Source organism: Phyllostomus discolor, chromosome 9 (genome assembly GCF_004126475.2).
Source record: "Phyllostomus discolor isolate MPI-MPIP mPhyDis1 chromosome 9, mPhyDis1.pri.v3, whole genome shotgun sequence".
NCBI classification, from domain to species: domain Eukaryota; kingdom Metazoa; phylum Chordata; class Mammalia; order Chiroptera; family Phyllostomidae; genus Phyllostomus; species Phyllostomus discolor.
The window spans coordinates 40,505,372-40,525,845 of record NC_040911.2 but is presented as its reverse complement, the minus strand read 5'-3'; the positions used below and the strand labels follow the sequence as shown (position 1 = coordinate 40,525,845).

General features: G+C 42.5%; 1 protein-coding gene across 3 annotated transcripts in view; it reads left to right on the top strand.

Moving 5' to 3' along the window:
* The first annotated feature begins 2,933 nt into the window (after positions 1–2,933).
* The window catches only part of ENOSF1 (enolase superfamily member 1), a 33,010-nt gene continuing 15,469 nt past the window's right edge, over positions 2,934–20,474 (top strand). For 2 of the 3 annotated variants that reach the window (XM_036009244.1, XM_036009243.1), the window contains exons 1-6: positions 2,934–3,091; positions 8,108–8,216; positions 12,974–13,089; positions 18,125–18,211; positions 18,569–18,595; positions 20,330–20,402. In XM_036009244.1, the coding sequence (XP_035865137.1) occupies positions 3,008–3,091; positions 8,108–8,216; positions 12,974–13,089; positions 18,125–18,211; positions 18,569–18,595; positions 20,330–20,402 (496 nt within the window). In that variant the 5' untranslated portion in view covers positions 2,934–3,007. Of the gene's footprint in view, positions 3,092–8,107; positions 8,217–12,973; positions 13,090–18,124; positions 18,212–18,568; positions 18,596–20,301; positions 20,403–20,474 lie in introns of those variants that run through there. The other variant, XM_036009245.1, reaches the window with a different exon arrangement.

The following is a 20,474-nucleotide window of genomic DNA, read 5'->3' as shown; positions in this document are numbered from 1 at the left end:
AGGGACGAGGTGATACCTCATTGTGATTTTGACTTGATGTTTAGTGATGTTGAATACTTTCCTCTAATTCATGTGTACATCAGTACTCAGTCAAAGATTAGGAGGGACCCTTCTGTTCTCTGCTTCTCAACTACAGCCACATTGGCCTCCTCTAATATATATAAACATTAATATTTATCTGTTTAATTCAGCAAAACTGCTGGGCTCTGTTTGGGTCACCTCTTTTGCACTGTGTCCTGCAAAGAGCCCCCAGACAGTAAGTTGGGGCCATTGCAGGGCCCTTTGTTCCCTCTCTCTGAGATCACAGTCCCACTGTCTGTCTGGTTCAGTGTCTGAAGTCCCTCCAAATATTTTAGCTGGTTTTCTAGCTGTATAACATGGGAGTATAAATCCTATCCCTGTTACTTTTATGTTTCCTAGAAATAACAGTGCTATTAATTATAGTTTTTTAAAAAATTAATTAAATGGCAGTATTTGGAATGGCTAGATATCCAGGCCTGTCGCTATTAGTAAACTAATAACATTAGTAACAATTTTCCCCAAAATGTTCACAATTTGCCTTGGGAGATTCCTAGATGGAATCTGGGGGCTAATGGTAAAAGCAGGGCAGATCCTAAAGTAAATCCTGATTATCACAAGAAAAACAAAACAATGGAGTTTATTCTGACATTTCCTCCCAGAATCCAGCCCTGAACAGGACTCTAAAATGAAAGCTCAGGATGGACATAAGCCTCCTCACCTAGACAAAAAACTGCCAACACAGCTGTGCAGCCACATGCCCACCACCCCCTCACAATCACCAGAAACAAGTTTTCAAAATCTAACTTCATAGAAAGACAAAATGTGATTCTCAACACTAAGTATAACTAAACAGACATGGACACTAATGTGAAGAAAACCAGTACCATGAAGGAAAGAACTCAAATCAACAACCAAGAACTAACATTTGAGGAACCAAATGTAATAAAGGAACCAAGTAAAACCTTTATTTAAGACCATGTGGCATCCATTTTTTCAAAAGAGGTGATGGTACTTGGAAAACTTGAAAATTTAAAATAACACCAAAGAAAAACTAAACAATTTGGTTGAATAAAAGAATGAACACAGAGATCAAATCAGTGAGCTAGAATATTAAAGAAAAAGGAACTCAGAACAGTCAAAAAAATTTTTAAAGATCAAGTATGGATGATAGGTTCAGAGGTACAATATCAATCCAACGTAAGTTCCAGAAAGAAGAAAACAGAAGAATAAAGAGGTAAAACCAACAAAAGAAATAGCAGAGGACACTTTCCAGGGAAATTTTGTTTCTGGTTTAAAGGACCCAACAGTTGTAGAATAGGATTAATTATTAAATTAATCCTAATAATATTAGAATATTTTAACACCATAAAAGTAAAGAGAAAATCCAAACATTTTCCAGAGAGGGGAAAAAACAGTTTATTCTTTAAAGAATGAGACTTAACATTTCTTTAAAAAGTATTAATTTGAACTAAGAATGCTATACAATAAAATCAGCATTCAAATCTGAAAGAAAAACAGACATCTTCAGAACATAAAGTACTCAGAATATATCAACCTGGTCAGAGACTCATTCTGCAAAAGAGAAAAAAAATGAATAGAGCATATATTCCAGCCATGAAAAAAAAATCAAGAAAACAAAAAATGACTGAAGCTTACAATTAACTTAGTAAATATTAATCCCTATGTTAAATGTCTCTATAACTATATGACAAAGTGAGTAGCGTAGGGTAGGCAAAAAGAAAGGACACTTAAATGTCAGACTTCTCTTGGAAACTGAAAAGATACAGCAAGCCAAGGCTCTACTTCCCACAGGACCACAGTCAACTGGAGCTAACTGGCTACCCCTTTGCCTCACTCCTTTCTTTCCTAGTGCTTTTGAGTTGAGACCATCTCAGCCTTTAACAAAAAAAGAAGAATTCATCCAACAGGCTTATTATACTCATCCTGGAGCAACAGAGGGGACTTGGGTGTCCCTAAAACATCCCTGCCATGCCCAGAGGAACACGTGTTAATAGATAATATAACTTCCATAGCACCGTTTCCTGTTGTATTTAATCTTCAAAGTATTCCCCACAGGTAGGAGCTGAATGTCCATGTGCAAAGCAAAAACTCAGCGCTCTATGATATAAAAACTTTGGTGTGTGCAAACCTCGAGTGGGGGGTGGAGGGAAGGGGCAGAGAAATGTTCATAGCTTTCTCTATATTCTCAGGGGGATCCTATAGCTCCGAAAATGAGTCCCTGCAATACAGAGGACAGCACCCAGAGTTTGCAGTCAGGACACTGCCACGTAGTTGTGTGGCCTTAGGCAAGTCATTTAAATCACTTAATTTCTAGGAATCCCTGTTTCTTCACCAGTAAAATGAAAATTAATTACTTACCTTAAAGGGTGGGACAGGTAAGAGGTAATGTATTTAAATTTGCATTAGCAGGGGTGTAAGAAATGGTGACCTGCCTCTTAATTTCTCAGGTGGCAACCTGAAGCTTAAATTGCTTGAAGACATCTACGATTTTCTAGGCTACAATTCCCTGGCTGGCCACCCCCGACCTGCGGACTCCAGGACGGAGTTTGTGGTAGGAATCTGCTTCTAGGAGTTGGATCGTACTCTGGTCAGACCCTGCTTCTTTCTCTTGGGCGTTGTCTCTGGAAAGGTCACTTCAAGAGTTTGCAGGCCAGACAGATCGGAGACCAGCGGGGTACTTGCGGCCCCAGAGTCTGCCGCGACCCTGAGCGCTGCGCGCACCGAAGTGCTAGTCAGCACACAGTGCAACCGTGGCAGGGATTGCCAGTGGGTTTCGGGGACCCAGGAGCAGGACTTGCTGCTCCGTCCCAGCTTCTTCCTGTGCACTAACCCGTCTTCAGACCTCACAGCCAATTAGCATCCACTGTGCTGGGCTCTGCCCCCTTCTGTCGCCCTCCCACTCCGTGCACGGGATCCTAATCTGAGTTGATCGTACTGGCCACTCCAGGGCGCCGGCAGCAGCGACATGGTGCAGGGTAGGATCTCCCGGGTCTCGGTCCACGACGTGCGCTTTCCCACGTCCCTCGGGGCCCACGGCTCAGATGCTATGGTAAGTGCTGACCAACCTCGGGTGCCCTCCAGCCTGGCAGATGCCAGGGCCCTGCTTAGGCCTGGGTAACCCTGCAAGTCCTGGGGAGGTTGCCAACTTTGCAAAAGTTTTGTAAAGGGAGGCCTGAAAAAGGAGTAAAAGTATACAGAAGCTTCCCACCCTCCTACGTTTTTTTCTTTTTTCTTATTTCCTTTTTACTGGCGTTTAATATTTCCTGTTTTTCCCACTATGATTCACATTTTGCTGAAAATGGTAGAATGCAAAATAAGCAACAAAAGCAAAATGGTTACATGTTTGTTGGGGCTCCACCAACAAAACCCTAGAATGCAACACTGGCTTCTTATGTACTGGGGTTCTTGGTGAAGGAGGCCAGGAAGCGGGTGCCTATGCCACAACGTGCTGTGTGACCTAGAACAGACCCTAATGTCTCTGGGCCTTCTGGGCCCATCTATGAAATGAAGGAGTCACAGTCTGGCTAGGAAACCAGACAAACAAGCTCCTGGTAATTCTGAGTCATGGGGGAGGGGCTGTCATGAAACTACCTGAAAATGTGGTTAGAAGGGACTTGTCACTGTAAAGAGTTATGCAAATATCAGTCTTCGAAGATGCAGCAGAGGCAGGGACTGTGACTCCTACCTAAATACCGATGGGCATTTCGCTTACTGAGAGTGTTAAAGGACCCCCACCCCCACTCCTACCCCCACGGTCTAGTGCAGTGGTTCCCAGACATACGAGTTATGTGCAGGGTATCTTGAGGCCTGTCACCCACTGGATCCTCACTGCCCTACTCAGTCCACCAATGAGACGGCTACATTAGAAAAACAAAGTTGCACAGTATGAATGTGTGAACCCATGCTGGGAAATGAGAAACATTCCTGTTAGGATAATGGTGGCTTGTCACCTGAGTCAAGGAAGAGAATGGGCCCCTGAGGGCTCTAATTCACAGTGTAATGCAGTGCTTAAGAGGGTGGAGGGCACACTGATGCTCATTGCCTTACCTGCGTTCTTGTGTACCTGAAATATTTTATAAAAATAGTCCTCATTAAAAAATGCTATCTAAGCATAGTTATACATTTAAAAGAATCATTTATTCTGAGATTAAGTTCTTCCTGATTTTTAAAATCATTATGTGTCTTTTCTTATATGGTATTATAGTAAATAACATAAAAAACTCCCAGCCGGCAGTCCTTTGTGGATCTCCAAATAAATGTTTAAAGTTTTGCTGGCTTGTAAAACTCAAGTGCCTGATCTAGTGCAACTGCCATTGCCTCTCTGAGGTGTAGCAGCTGAGGGGAAACTCTGTCCCAGCGTAGGTCTTCTCATCTGTATAATGAGATCCACTTCATATGTGTAAATGAGATACCTGTGAAGAGCCTGCCACAGAAAAGGCTGTCACTAAGTGTTGGCTGTATTACTATTTATATATGAGGAAACTGAAGCAGAAGAGGCTCTGACTGAGCCTTTCCTCGACTTTGAATTTGTGAAGTGTTAAAGGGCCTGGTTTACTGTGTAGAATGGAATTTATCTCTGCTTTTGAGTGATCTGTGACATACAGGTCAGGAAATATCTGACGCCTGTGTTGCAAACTTATAAATCCTTAAGTATATATCCCCTAGAGATATGGAGTATGTTGTATGCTGATTCTCAAGTGCCTTCTTAAGAGAATGTGCTCCTTTGCAGCTCTTGGTGGTGCTGCCATAACTCTTGTGATTGCTTCCTGTGCCCTCATGGCATGCTGGACTCCGTGATTCAGCTGCATTCAGCACTTGGCAGCAGAGTGAGCATTCCTGATCACGAGCAGTTTATTTTCATGCAGGAGCCTTGAAACTGTCCCCCAAATCGGTTCAAGCAAAGGGTTCCAGTTATGATTTCTTATCTGTCTTTTAAGAAACATGGAGTGCTCAGGCCTGCAGTGTATTTACACGTTGCTTGCTTGTCCAGGCCCTTTCGAAGGTTCGAGAGTCCCAGGGCTATGGGCTGACAGCCCAGCTCCAGCTGACTCCCTCCACCTCCCAGCCATACTTTTCCTCTCCTGTTGCCACTGTCTACTGAGCTTCCTGGAGTGGCTGTTTCAGACCTGTCTTCCTCCTCTGGCCTTCGGTCCTACCCCCTGCCGCCAGCAGTTAGAAGACAATGCCCACTGCATCATCAAGAAGAATGAAGACAAATGCACCCTTGGCACCATCTCTGCACATCAGTCTCCAAACCAACCCTATCCTCTTCCCCTTTAGTCAGTAAATGTGTCCTCACAAACTAACCTATTCTCCTCTTCCCCATTGCCACCCTTCTTGACCCCCTGACCCTCATTCTTATCACCTCCATCTCTAGCATTTTCATCTTTAGTCTCTCCTTTTCCATTGGTCTCTTCCCCATCCACTTGGACAGGGCTTGCCACTTGTGGAACATACTTTACTTGACCCCAACACCTCTCCACCCCTTTCTGTTTCTGCCCCTTCCCTACTGAACGCTAAATTGCTGGTCCATTCCTGTTGACCTGTACATCTGCTTCCTCCTTAGTCTGAAGTCGCCTTCTGTCTCCTTCCTTCTTTTGTTATTTCTCTTGTTGAATCCTCTTGCTATTTCTGCTCCCAGGGCCCTTTATTCACTCTCGGCTACCCATCTTCCTGCCGTCTCTCTGCCCCGCTGGCCACCTGCCTTTCTAACTGCTCCCTCTCCCGTACAGAACCCCTTCTTTCCTCTCCAGGGCTCAGGTCTTGGCCTTTCCAGTTTCACTGCACTCTTCCACTAAACCCATGTTTACGGTTTTAGCACCACTTTTATGCCAAAGATGCCACATCCCATTTCTGCATCTTCCCTCTTTCCTCAAATCCAGCTACCATTTGGGAACTTCCTGTTGAGTTTTTCACCTTCATGCTAAACACCATCCATTGAAATCCAAAGTTATCACCTTCCATACTCTGCCTGGATCTTCCTCCTAACCCTTCTGGGTCATTCTGCCAGTTACAAGGACTCAAAAGCTTCAAGTCACTCTCAGCTCCTCCTTTGACCCTCACTGAAGGCTTCAGTGAAAGGTTTTCTTTTTCTCTCCACATAGCCCAGAAACTTCCATGGGTCTTTAATTCTTGGAGTCTCCCTCTGAGCCTTATGTCCCAACTTCTCTCTCAGGAACCCAATGGTTAGGCCAAACCAGAGTAGTCACCAACTCTTAAATATACTCCAGCCTTCCCCTTTTCTGCACCTTCCCTATCTTCACCTGACATAAGATATTCTTTCCTCCCAGATTTTTCATGCCCCTTCCCATTGCTGCAAAGCTCCCCATCCTCCACCACCCAGCTCAGATTCTTCTTTCATCATAAAGCTCTTCTAGCCCTGGCTAGTGTAGCTCAGTGGATTGAGCTCGGGCCTGAGAACCAAAGGGTCACAGGTTCAATTCCCAGTCAGGGCACATGCCTGCATTGCAGGCCAGGTCCCCAGTAGGGGGCGTATGAGAGGCAACCACACATTGATGTTTCTCTCCCTCTCTTTCGCTCTCCCTTCCCTTCTCTCTAAAAATAAACAAACAAACAAACAAATAAAAATAAAGCTCTTTTAACTCCCAGTGCGTTCAGCTAATAGTGCTCACTGTCTGGCTTGCACATCATTTGCATCTCTCTCAGAGGTTACTAGGTTTACCATGTTCTGCCTTGAAGTATTAGAGTTTCTGTAACCATGACTTCTAAACCAGAACTTCTTCAAGGGCAGACATGTCTTGCCCCTCAGCAACCTACCTGCACAATCTCTGATACGCGGCTGGTGCTCACCACACCATCACACCCACTGCCCTTCACTGGGCCTCCACATGCCAGCCACAGGCCTCCTGTCATCACGTACGCCTCCTTTCCTCCTGAACACAGGGACTTCATTCCACTTCTTAAACTCAGTTCTCTCATCTGTAAGATAGGGATGATGGCACCTACTTTATAATATTATTGTGGGAATTAAGTTAAATGATGTAAAGCTCTCAGAATAATGTGCCTATAATAATAAATATTATATAACAACAAAATAGTAATAAATAATCCCAATGCAAATTTATTCAATAATTGCATCATCCTACATTCTTTTTATTTTTTCAAACACATTCAGATCTTCTGCCTGGTTTTTGGGGGGGTCTTCATTATTTGCCCCCACACCACCCATACAATCTTGTCTTTGTTCACTTACAAAGCAGTGCCCTCACAGGCCTTTTACTTCTCTGTCTCACAAGACCTCTGAGTTTCATATCAATCTCTTCTCCACATGCCTTCACCTGCCCCTTTGCCCACACAATTGTCTTGGTCCCCTTCTTCATCTTTGCTCTTCTTCCTTGAACTTCTGTGATACTTCTACCCGACCACACATCAGCATAGAACCTTGTACTGTCATAGCAGTTGTTCTCGCCTGGTTCTTGTGTATTAACTTTTCTTCGCCAGTGTATGAGAAATTTCTAGAAATAGATTTGTGGTTTTTTACTTCTGCATCCCCGGTATTGACAAGTAGTGTAGGTTTCATAATCGTCGGTTAGTAAATGATTATTATCAAAATGCCTTTTGATAGAAAGTTCTTTTTAAAAGAACAAAATACAAAACAGGTTAATTTGTCTTCAAGTTTTAATTCGTCATTTTTCCTCAGTAATCCTGGAATTTATGCCTTTGTCTTTTCCAGTTTTATAGGAGAACTTTCTTAAACCTTAGGTTTCAGAATTTGAAGCTGCTTGGGTAACTATTCAAAGAGCTGACCAATAGCTGTAGGTGAAACTCCTGGGTGTAAAACTGAGCTGACTTTCTCTCCAGGACATTTAAATGGCATTAAAAATATACACATTGCACTTGTTAAAGTAATTTGACTCCTTCGGGAGAATGTCACTTTTGTCCATTCAGAGTGCACACATTTTGGGGGGTAAATCCAGAGTTCCATTAGATTGGAGTTTTTCTTGCATGTCTCCCATTGCAGTTTCTATTCTTAGAGATGTCAATGTTAGGTTTCAGATTTCTCATGTGTGTTGTATGGGGTTGCGGGGGGGCATTTTCCCTGCAGCACACAGACCCTGACTACTCGGCTGCCTATGTCATCTTAGAGACTGATGCAGAGGATGGACTCAAGGGGCACGGAATTACTTTCACTCTGGGAAAAGGCACTGAAATTGGTGAGTTGGACATTTTCTTACAGTTCCAGAATGCTTACATTTTAGATTTCAGTTCTGACCTTATTTTTCTCAATATTTACTGCTCAAAGTGAGTATTTCATTGGGAGAAATGAAAAAGTGGCCGTATTTGGCCCTTCTCCTTGTAGTCATGGATAGACTGCAGGAAAATCCTCGAATCTCAGCCCATTTCTCTGCAGAGCTTGAGGACCTGAACTAAGCAAGTGACTGAGAGGGGCAGACGTGCACTCACATAGCGAGGCTTATGGAGATGTGCACAGTGTCTAACTTTTCAAAATACTTCATACTGAGTCAACTTCAAATTTGTTACTCTTTGGCCCTGCCCAATTTCAGAGTTCTCTTTTGGGAAGAGCAGGTTGTGTAGGACGCACATTGAGCCATGAATTAATTAGTCATTCGTCTCTCAGAGCTGGACCAGAGCGCAGTGGTGGTCTTGGGGCCCTCATTTTTCAGAGATAAGGAAATTGAGGCCCAGAGAGTCACACAGAACCCCCTCACTGCCCAAAGTGCTTTCTCTCCAGAGCATTTAAATGCAAATTATTTGGGGGTTTTCTCTCAATGCATAATTTATGCACAGGATACAAAATTCAAGAAGTACCAAAAAATGACCTTTGCAAGATCAATTGCAATGTATCATTGGAGACAAAACCAAATTGTGATAAGTTTAAGAATTGGGGTCTGGGAAGGGCAGACACAGATTCTTCAACTTTGGTGGTGTTTCTCCTGTTAATGTTTGCACTGTCAGCTCCCTCTTAGTTGTAGAATCAAAGTCTTGCTCCACTAAAAGATTTTAATATTGTCAAGCAGATAAAAGGAGAGAGGGGAGACAGAGAAAGCCAAGGAAAACCTTCTTGATCTTTAAGAGAATACCACCAAGGTGGCCACTGTTCCATCTCTCCACAGGGAGGCATTCTGTCATGCCATGCCATCAGCCAGTCCTTTTGCAACTTCTCTTCAGTGCTTCTGTGTGTCAGAAACTTTGTCAGGCACTGGAGATAATAATTTTAACAAGATAGAGAAAGGAGCCCTGGCCAGATGGCTCAGTTGCTTGGAGCATCATCCCATATGCTAAAGGGATGCAGGTTCAATCCCCTATTAGGGCACATGCCTAGGTTGCAGGTTTGATCCCCTGTTGGTCAGACGCATTCGGGAGGCAACCAATCCATGTTGCTGTCTCACATCGACATCTCTCTTTCTCTTTCTCCCTTCCTCTCTCTCTTAAAAAAATCAATAAAAAACATATCATCAAGTGAGGATTAAAAAGAGACAGAGAGGAAGGAGGGCAGAGTTCAATGTACAAAAAGAAGGGATACATAAACTTCTCAGGGTAATACACATAAAAGAAATAATAGTGCAGTGTGAAAATAACTATTTTTAAAAAGTGGGTACAAGTTACATGGAAAAAGAACTAATTCATTGTCCAGGACAGTTAGGGATGGCTTCAGAGCAGAGGTGAAGCTTTGAGATGAGTGTTGAAGGGTGACCAGGAAATTTTACAGGCAGGATACAGAGAATCGGCCATAATTCCCTGTCCACCTCTTCATCGTCAATGGTTTACTATTAATGTTTCTCCCAAGGCAGTGACCGTTGACCATGATAGGTTCGTGGGCTGTGTTTCAGCTTCTCCTATGACTTTACTTGTCTCTGGTCTAAGCTGAGCACTTTACAAAGCTGCTTTCTCCATACTGCAAACCATAAGGGTGTGAAAAACTCAGAAAGGTCAGATTTGTTATGGGATGAACCATTGTAACTACTCTCTGTTAAGAGCCAAGACTTTGAACTTTGCTGACTCACTCACAGTGGAGGGTCCCTGTAAACGATGCATGCTCCTAAGACAGATATGAAGCTCTTGTGGGCTGGTTGCTGAGGTCAGTGCTTTAGGGCCTTCACAGCCCCTTCCCTCCTCCATTACCCCTACCCCACCCAGTTGTCCCGAGACATCTCAGGCAGGAATAAGTAAGTCCATTTCCATCTCTTTATGACTTTAATAAGTGGCTCTTTTGTGGTGACGTTGTTGGCTTCTGCCTTTTTCGGACCACAGCATGACAGTATCCATTTTAACATTAACCTTGCTATATATATCAGGTGACTCACTGCAGTCTCACTGAATGTGTTACAGGGCATTCGTATTAAAGATGAAAAAAGTCCCATTAGCTTATCACTGTTCTCCTATAGTTTCTATCATATTACTTTCCTAATCATTTTTTATGTCAAAAAAAGAAAATATTCTTTCCTCATTACTGTGAAGAGAGTGCTTGTGTGTGAGAAAGAGAAAGATGGAGAGAGAAAGGAAGGGAGAGTGGGTGGGTAGGTTACAGGGTTTTTTAAGTGTATAGAGTAGACTGATACAGTTTTTTTAAGTAGGAAAAGAAAAAGAGAAGAAAATTGTAAAGAGACCAAAAACGGCCTTAAGCATTCACACCAGCACTCAGGTTCAGACACTGTGGTCATCCACAGGCTATACTGACTTGTCCTACCACCTGTGGTGGAGGGTCCCAGAATTGAGTTCTGGGTGGATATATTACAGGAGAGAACCCTTGGGTTTAGTCAGCAAGAAGCTGACTTCAAGGGACAGTGTTTTCCCCAGATGAATTTCCCAACTATCACATCAAACATTCAAACCTGAAGTGGACTTTTTCTCCACACTGAATCAGACCATGACAACCCAAACTTCAATCAAATGTACCAAAGTTAGTTAACTTCTTGCAGTGGCCTCAGTTTGAGCAAGGAAAAGCCACATTCTGTAGATCAGTGATTTTCAACTGGTGTGTCATGGCTTAAAATATGCAATGACTATTTATCTGCATTTTGCCATGTACAGTGCACACTTTTTTTTTTGCCCAAATTTTTGAGGGAAAAATAAGGATGTACATTATACATGGGTAGTACTAATTCTGTATCTATATACATGTTGTTAATTCTTTTATTTATGCTTATGTATTAAAAGTGTGACTCTAGAAAGCAATGACAATATCCATGTGCAAAATAATATCTTGGAGTACGATAATCAGTTTTGTTTATAAATATAAATAAAATACATAAAAATTTCAATTAAAAAATTAAAATGAAAGATTTTTTCCCTGAAAGTTTGGGCCAAAAATGTGGGTGCACATTATACATGGTAAAATATGGTAGCCAGGGGTACTGACCTCTCTTCCCTCAGATTGTCAAATTAAAAAATAACTTTAGAAAAAAAATGGCAACAGCCGAAACAAAAGCTGTCTGGTGTGAATGAATCAAAATTATAGCTTTGTTTTGGTCAGATGGGCAAAAAAAATAACATATTTTTGATATGCTGCAGAATTTTAGTATTAGTTTATGTGTGCCGTGAGAGGAAAGAGGTTGAGAATCGCTACTCTAGATGAATACATTACTGTGGCTTGTGCATCTCTTAGAGATGTAAGAGATGAGATCATCCTTAATCTGAGTTAATGCATTTGCCCTTTCGACACAAATCAGAGGTGTGCTTCAGTCAATGATTTCTAGTAATCATCTCATCCATGAGATGAAGGTTTGATGTAGATAATGACACACCTCTCTCTGAGTTACTGACTTCCTCTTTAGATGGCTTTAATCCAAGCACCAACCACCAAGGACTGAGGAGGATTTTGTGTCCCCACAACTCTGGGGTATGACTATATGAACTACAATGACTCTGTATCTCACTAACAAAACCCTGAGAGGACACAGCATGGTTGGTTTAGCCCTAAGTGCTCTGTAGGGGAGCAAGTACATTATTGCCTGAGAGCTATTTCACCCAGAGGCTAGGCACGTTCTAAGAGCATGTTTCAAATACTTTCAAGGGTCTCTCTCCTAGGATGTGATTGGTAGTACAACTACACCTGAACAATTATCCTATTAAATTACCTGAGAATTTTAATATTGAAGCAATGGCAACACCAGAAAACAAGTTTATCAAATTTTTTTCAATAAAGTAATTGCTTTGGGGTAAATTGGTAATTTGATTATTTTGGCCATGTACACATAAACAAAGTTTTTACTGAGCAAAGGATATTGGGAATAGAAATTCCCATTCAATTTGTTACTTTACTTATTTTTCATCTGGAATAACAAAACTAAAGCCTTTGTAAGTAAAACACCAAAAATAAATACTTGATGGTAATGCTGACCCAGATTAAATTTAACCTTCACATTACTTATGAAAAATATAGTATAAGTCAATAGTAAGAAACTTAATGTTTATGAATAGTGTTTTCGTGTACTTGAACATTTTATATCTATCAGGCTAATTGCATATTCACTTTATTTCATCTTGAATAGCATATTATGTTGTGAATTCAAGATATTTTCTATACTTGACAATAATGAAAAGGCAATTTAAAAAATTCTATAAGTTAATCCTCTTCTTCCTTTGGAACAACGAACTAGCAAAGTGTGGTTTTTGATCTGTTGGAACACTTTACAAAGTGAACAAGAAAATGATTTGGGAACATGATTTAAATTTTCAGATCTACAGTCTGTTTTTCACATGGCAACCAACCAAAGTATTTTCTCGACTCACAAATTAAGTTCAGTGTGCAGGTTACAGCTGTCCACCTGTGTGCGATGACTGTGATAATCTCAGAAGCTGTGTGTGGGGCAATTTGTAAAAGCATGTACCTTTTGTATTTAAAATTATTTTCATAAATTGCCAACATTAGTTTGCTTGTGGTGCTTGCATGTCTCAATTTGTTGACTTCATACCAGAATATACATGAGAATTAAATCCTCTTTTACAGTTGTCTGTGCTGTGAATGCCCTGGCCCACCACGTGCTTAACAAGGACCTCAGAGACATTGTTGGTGATTTCAGAGGCTTCTACAGGCAGCTCACGAGTGATGGGCAGCTCAGATGGGTAAGGGGTCTATTTTGTAAAATGCTGCTATTAATAATGTTACTAAGGTCTCTAACATGTCCTTAGTGGAAAATGTAAAAATAACGACAGGCTTACAATGTTAAGGTAAAACGTTTGACTAGACTTGAATCTAGACATTTTGGGTACTGATAGCTATAACAGCCCTTCTGGACTTCATCTCCACTCCCTGAATAGGGAGAAGTGGTCTTGACCCTCTAGAGGATTAAGCACTGAATGGGCAAACTTCCATTTGCCCAAGAGATCATGTATTATTACATTAAGGACAGAAACACAAGAGAAGTTAAGAAGATAGAGACCAGCCCTGACCCAGTGACTCAGATGGTTGGGGCCTCATCCCATACCCCCAAAATTGCAGGTTTCATCTCTGGTCAGAGTACATACCTAGGTTGTGGGTTTGACACCCAGTCGGAGCATGTAGTGGAGTCAACCAATCGATGTTTCTGTCTCGAGTTGATATTTCTCTCTCTCTCTCTCTGTCCCCCCTCCTCTCTCTCTAAAAATCAATAAACATATCCTTGGGTGAGACTTTTAAAAAAGAAGAAGAGACCAGAGCACCCTTTATGTGTATAGATCTTATTTGAACACAAAGTTCAAGGCATGAAAAAAGTGTGATTCCCAAAGAAAGGATTCTATCACATTAAGACCAGTCATGTAACCAGGACCTTGCCCTTGCCTGCTGACACTGGCTCCGTCTTTTCCTAACTCTGCTCAGTCTTCTGTCTATGAATAGAGAAAGACACGAGAGAATGCTCCTTTGCAATGTGGCAGATTTCATTTGTAACTTCTGCAAAGTTAAACTTGATTTTAAAGGAATCCTCTTGAAGAAGCTCCCAGTGGCCAAATCTGGCACAATTCAAGTATCAAAATAAATATGATAGCAATGGCTATCATATATTATATGATAGTATAACTCCTTGAATAACGTAGGCATCCATGAGTCCATTTAGATAATACACCAACAAGGGAAAGCTTGTCAATAGAACACAAACTAATATATAAGGAATGATAATATTATACAATCACCATATTATAACCATCATAACTATGATTGTTTGAGGCAAGAATTTCATTGAGTGCCAAAATGTTGGTGGCAATATTAACCACCTTATTAGAAAGGGAACATGGTAACCTCACAGTGCAGAAGCCAAACGGACCCTAAATTACCCAAGTGCTAAATGTTAAAAGCCCTGAGACTTCAGATCAAGATGGAGGCATATGTAAACAAAACTCCCCTCCTTGCACAACCACATCAAGATTACAACTAAACTATCAAACAACCAGCACTCAGAACCATCAGAAACTGAGTTGAATGGAAGTTTGATGACTACAGAATTAAAGGAACCACATCCATCCAGACTGGTAGGGGGGATGGAGATGTGGGACAGGCTAGTCCCACATCCACATGTGGTAGATAAAAATTCGGAAAGGAGCCCTGGCTGATGTGGCTCAGTGGACTGAATGCCATCCTGCAAATCAGATGGTCACTGGTTTGATTCCCAGTCCAGAGCACATGCCTGGGTTGCAGGCCAGGTCTCCGGTAGGGGGGATACGAGAGATAATCACACATTGTTGTTTCTCTCCCTCTTTCCCTCTCTAAAAATAAATAAATAAAATCTTAAAAAAAAAAAAAAAGAACTGGGTCATCTCTTCCAAAAAGTATTTAAAAAAAATTTGGGAGGGATATCTTGAGAGGAAGTAGCCCCAGCCCCACACAAGGCCTCCCAGCCCAGGGTTCCAGTGGCAGGAAGATAAGTCCTCATAATTTCTAGCTGCAAAACCAGCAGGGATTGAGCTGGTGGAAGAAACTTCTTGAGTCCCAAGCAGTTCCTCTTAAAGAACCCACACGTGGACTTACTCAGACTCATTCTCTGAGCTCCAGCACTGGGGTAGCAGCTTGAAAGCCACCAGTGGCATACAGGGAAGAACTGAAGTGTCTGGCATCATGGCAAGAGTTGTGGGATAGCTTTCTCCCAAACAGAAAGGCAAACAGGAAGAGGCCGTTTCCCTTTTCTGAGCCCTATGCCCACAGAGCCATGGAGCTGGCAGGCTGGGGCCATACCTGAGACTCCATCAACCTGCCTAACACTGGTTGCCCTGCCCTGGAGATCCCCAGAGACTGAGGATCTTGAGCTGTGATCCCACCCAACTTACTGGTTGACCTGAGCTATGAATAGTGGCTTCTCCATATGAAAGGCTGGTCTTGGCTCATGCTTCACAACTTCCTAAATCCTCTCAAACAAGCAATAGCCAGGTTCAGAGAACCCCCAGTCCATGTACCTCTTGCTAAGTGGCCCCTGGCCTGGTACTAGCAGCAGCCAGCCTAAGTTCACAGTTTGGCTTTGCCTGGGAAGTTCCAAGCACAGCACAAGTAGCAGCCATCTCAGATTGCTTTATAGCTTAGGCAAGATGGCCTTTGAAAAACCCAGATGGGGGCTGACCTTGGCCAGCACCATCCGAGAAACCCCAGAGCCCGTGCACCCAGGGGACAGCTACAGACCCCCCAAGGTGGTGGGAACACTACCACCCTGCTCTTGCACAGCTGATACTCCATAGAGGGCAGAGGTTGGTCAGTAAGTCCTTGTACCTGCCTGGCCTGGGAAAATTCCTCCCATGGACCTGCCAACAGCAATCAAGGCTCAGATATAAGAGGAGGGTGTACTCAGCCCACACAGAGGGTGCACCTCAAGTACCCAGCTTAGGTGATAGGGGAGGCTGTGTCACTGGATCCTCAGGGCACCTACTATCCCAGGCCATACTACAAAGACATGGAGTCAAAAGCAGCTCTACCTAATACATAGAAACAAACACAGGGAGGCTGCCAAAATGAGGAGACACAGAAACATGGCCCAAATGAAATAACAGGTCAAAACTCCAGAAAAAGAAGTAAACAAAATAGAGATAAGCAGTCTATCAGATTTAAAACTGGAAAAGCTGGTTTTCGTGCTGCCTGACACCTACCAAACCCAATAAGCAGAGGCAGGGATTGAATCTTTATGGGTGTTTTTTTTTTCAGATGACCAGAGATCTGAAAAGACAGGTTTGTACCCTAACAGACCATCTTAAATTCCATTTTAAAATGACCCTTTTTATAAGGAGAACAAAGTGTATGTAAGGGGTTTGGAATTCAGGGAAAAGTTAATTGGATTTAAAAATCTGCAGCATTCTCTCACTGGGCGGTGGTTGTAAGCTGTGCCCCAGGCAGTGGTCTTTAGCTGTGTCCTGGGTGGTGATTACCTCACCCTGGTACAATGGCTCAGATACCATCTTGAGCTGCGTGCAGTCCCCCTGAGGCAGAAAGGTGGAACTGCTTATGGTCTCCTGGAGTCTGAGTGGGTCATACCTTCAGTTCCTGGAACAATAGCTTTACTTGCATTGATTACTAAACTTATTAGCTATTAATTAAACTAAAATGTTCCAACTTTTGAGCCCCCTATCAGATGCAGAGTTCAAAACACTGGTTATAAGGACATTCAAGGAACTTTGTGAGGATCTCAGTAGCATAAAAAAGATCCAGTCAGAAATGGAGGATACACTAATTGAAATAAAGAAAATTTACAGAGAAAAAATAATAGAGTGCATGAAGCTAAGAATCAAATTAATGATTTGGAATACAGGGAAGCAAAAAACAACCAATCAGAACAACAAGAAGAAATGAAAATCAAAGAAAAAAAGTGAAAGTATTGTAAGCAGCCTGTAGAACAACTTGAAGCAATCCAACATTCACTTCATAGTGGTGCCAGAAGGAGAAGAGAAAGAGCAAGAAAATGGAAAGCTATTTGAAAAAAATAATGAAAGAAAACTTCCCCAATTTGGTAAAGGAAATAGACATGCAAATCCAGGAAGCACTGAGTCCAAAACAAGATGGGAGTGGGGTATGGGAGAGTGGGTGAGAGGTGAGAGGATTAAGAAGTACAAATAGGTAGTTACAGAGTAGCCATGGGGATGTAAAGTACAGTACAGGAAATGGAGTTGCCAAAGGACTTACACCCATGACCCACAGACATGAACAATAGTGGGGGCATTACCTAAGGAATGGGGGGTGCTGGGTGGAGGGGAAAAAAGTGGGGGAAATTAGGACAACTGTAATAGTATAATTAATAAAACATAAGTTAAAAAAATTAAAATGTCAATGGCATCTTTAAAATAAAAGTTGTTCAGGATAAAAAGAAACTGAAGAGACATGGTAACTAAATGGAACATGTGAATAAAGTGAAGTACATTGTTTGGGCCATTGGTGGAATTTTATTACGATCTGTCTTTTAGGTATTAGAATTCTATCAGTGGTCTAGTCCCTGAATTTGATCGTTGTGCTGTGGTTATGTAAGAGAAATAGCCTTGTTTTTAGGAACTGCACACTGAAACATTTAGGGTTGAAGAGGCATGATACCTGCGACTTACTCGTAAATTGCTCAGTAAAATAAATGTTATTTATAATATACTTATGAAAGATAAAATATGTATTATAAATATGTATTTATTATATATAATGTATATATGCACACAGAGTGGCGAGAGAGTAGGTTTACAGTTGTGAGTACATATAACAGAGTTTATTCTTATGTTTTATTTATTAATTATTGTTTTATTTTCCATACAAACAACTGAGAGAGAAGAAATATACAGGGGTCTGGCACAAATAAGTCCCCCTTTTTTATTACAAAATCATAAGCATGTAATTCTGTAACATAACAATATCACACACAAGCACACCTTATGACATTTTAGGTGAAATGTTCAAATTGAAACTATAAATTATTACACCTGTATTACTACCCTACCGACCACACTCTAGCAGGCCTTACTTCTGCCAGACCCTGCATATGCTGGAGGGGCTTTTCTGTACTATTCATGCAACTCTTCTGTAGTCACTATTTAAAAAACAAAACAAAACAAAACTTAGCATTTTAAGTGAGTTTCAATTGCTGCCTTTTAATTCTTGAAATAAGACCCTGGCTAGGAGATCAAATATCCTTTTCACTTCTAAGATGTGCTGTATGTTTTGCTTCCTAACTAGATCGGCCCAGAGAAAGGGGTTGTGCATCTGGCTACGGCAGCTGTTCTCAATGCTGTGTGGGACCTGTGGGCCAAGCAGGAGAGAAAGGTAACTCACTCGGGCATTTCTGTGGAACAGCACAGCCTGTGCAGAGGAATAAACACTTTCTCTACATGCAGCCTGTTTCAGGCAAATACACAGCAGGCCCCCAAAGGAAGCACAGGCAATTGTTTGATTTTCTTTTTCTCCCTTAGAGATATTGGCAGTAGTTAGGAGATCATAGAAGTAGGTCAGAAAAGACTGAGAAGGAAGTGGGGGCGGAAAGCAGAGGTGAGGGGCCAGGAGGCAGCATTAGAGACGGTGGGCAGGTGGGCAGGTGGGCAGGTGGGCAGGTGTTTGATGGGCGGAGTTCACATTTACTTTCACATGTGATGCATATGGTTTACAAATCTTCTTTTCTTCAAGCCTCTCTGGAAGTTACTTGTTGACATGGTAAGTAAATTCTTTCACATTATAATTGTCTCTGTAAATAAGTGGATATTATAGATTACTTGCCTTTTGATAATCAGTAAATATAATCAGAACTGTCTGTGGATCACTGGGTGGCCCCATGGGAAGCACGGTGTTAGGTTCCCCACCCACCCTGTGGAGCTTTCATATTATTCTCAGATCCTCTGTTTTCTAACTATGAAAAAGGGATGATCATACCTTCTCTGGAAACCTGGAAGAATTAGTTCAAGGACTAATGACAGAAGTGATTTACAAACCCTAAAGAGCAAGATATTGTTAACATACTATTTGGTCACTTTGATTTTGAAGGAAAGTGACAGATGAGAACGTTGTGTCTGCACTATATGATTCCATCAGGGCAGGAGCCAAACACTGAATCTGAAAGATAAACACCTCACTCTACGTTCCCCTCCACCTGTTATAGCAGGGATGAGCATCTGCAGCATCGGGCAGGCCTGGCTTTGAATCTGGGCTCTACCACTTACTGGCTGGGTGACCTTGGACAAGTCACTTCACCTCTGAGCATCAGCTGCCTCAAGGTGATGGTCGCTAAAACTCTTGCAATCAGCAAATGAAGGCCTCTGTTGTTATTTGGCATCACAATTAAGGAGAAAAGAGGACACTGTGGCCTTAAAGACAGTTGGGCCAGAAGACATTGTCCCTTCTCTGGAGGAAAGTGAAGACAGGAGGATATCATACCATCTCTCTGACATGGCTATGGGCGGCATGGGGGGACCATCTGAAGGGGAAGGATGGGACCTCTTGAGCCACCTTCAGGCTCAAGATTAGTCTTTCAGAGAAATGCAAGAGGAGACCCCAAAACTGAATGACCTGAGGTGCTCAAAATCCCACCTGTGGATTTCTTCTTTTAGATTCTGTTCCCTCTTTCAATGCTAGTACTCATAAAAGAAGCAGAATCTCAACATAGAAAATGCTTTTATGATTTTTAACGATTATAGTAGAGTATTATTGGTCACAGTAAAACCTAAGTGGGGAAGCTACTGGTTACTTCCTAAGTGTTGGCTCATCAGGATGGGGAGAGGTCTCAGCCAGAGGCCTAACTGAATGTCCTCCCAGCGCGGCCAGAGCCTGAGCCTGGGGCAGGAAGGGGAAAGGAGAGTACAGCCAGTGATGATCCAGGGAGTCAGCACACTGGGCACACTCATACTCAATCCATTCTGCTCCTGTCAGCCAAGTGATCACCCCTAGTTGAGAGGAGAGGGAATTACCCTAGGTTATGCTGCTGGTAAACAGTGAGCACAGGGCTGACACTGAGTGGCCTGGCTCTGAGACCAGCCTTCTCTCCTCTCCCTCTAAGCTGCTCCAGTATAACGGTCAGCCCTGAAGTGTGGAGGCAGAGATGGAGAGTGACATCATGTGCTCATCTACCCACTTAACTTGTGCTGAGTGCTAGCCTCACACCCCATCCCCTTTCCAGAGCCCAGAATGGGGAGCCTGGAATGGGGAGCCTAGGTTTAGAGGGAGAGGAGAGATGGGGAGGGAGCAAGGGGTCAGTCAGAGCATGAGGGCCTAAGGTCTTCATCAGGAGGTGGCAATGAGCCTCAGAAGGACTCTACACCAAGGGTGATGGAATCAAACAGTGTAACACAAATCCCAAAGGCCCTTTCCCCAAAAGGATAAGCCCCATGTATCAGTGTGAGCACAATCCACTTGTGAATTGAGTCCAGCCATTTCCCCTTCCTGTCACGCTGCCAGGATCCCAGGATGCTGCTATCCTGCATCGATTTCAGGTACATCACTGACGTCCTGACTGAAGAGGAAGCCTACGGTGAGTCATATTCAGGTGACGGAACTGGAAGCTCTCTGGTACATGCTGATGTGTAAACCACATAGTGCATGC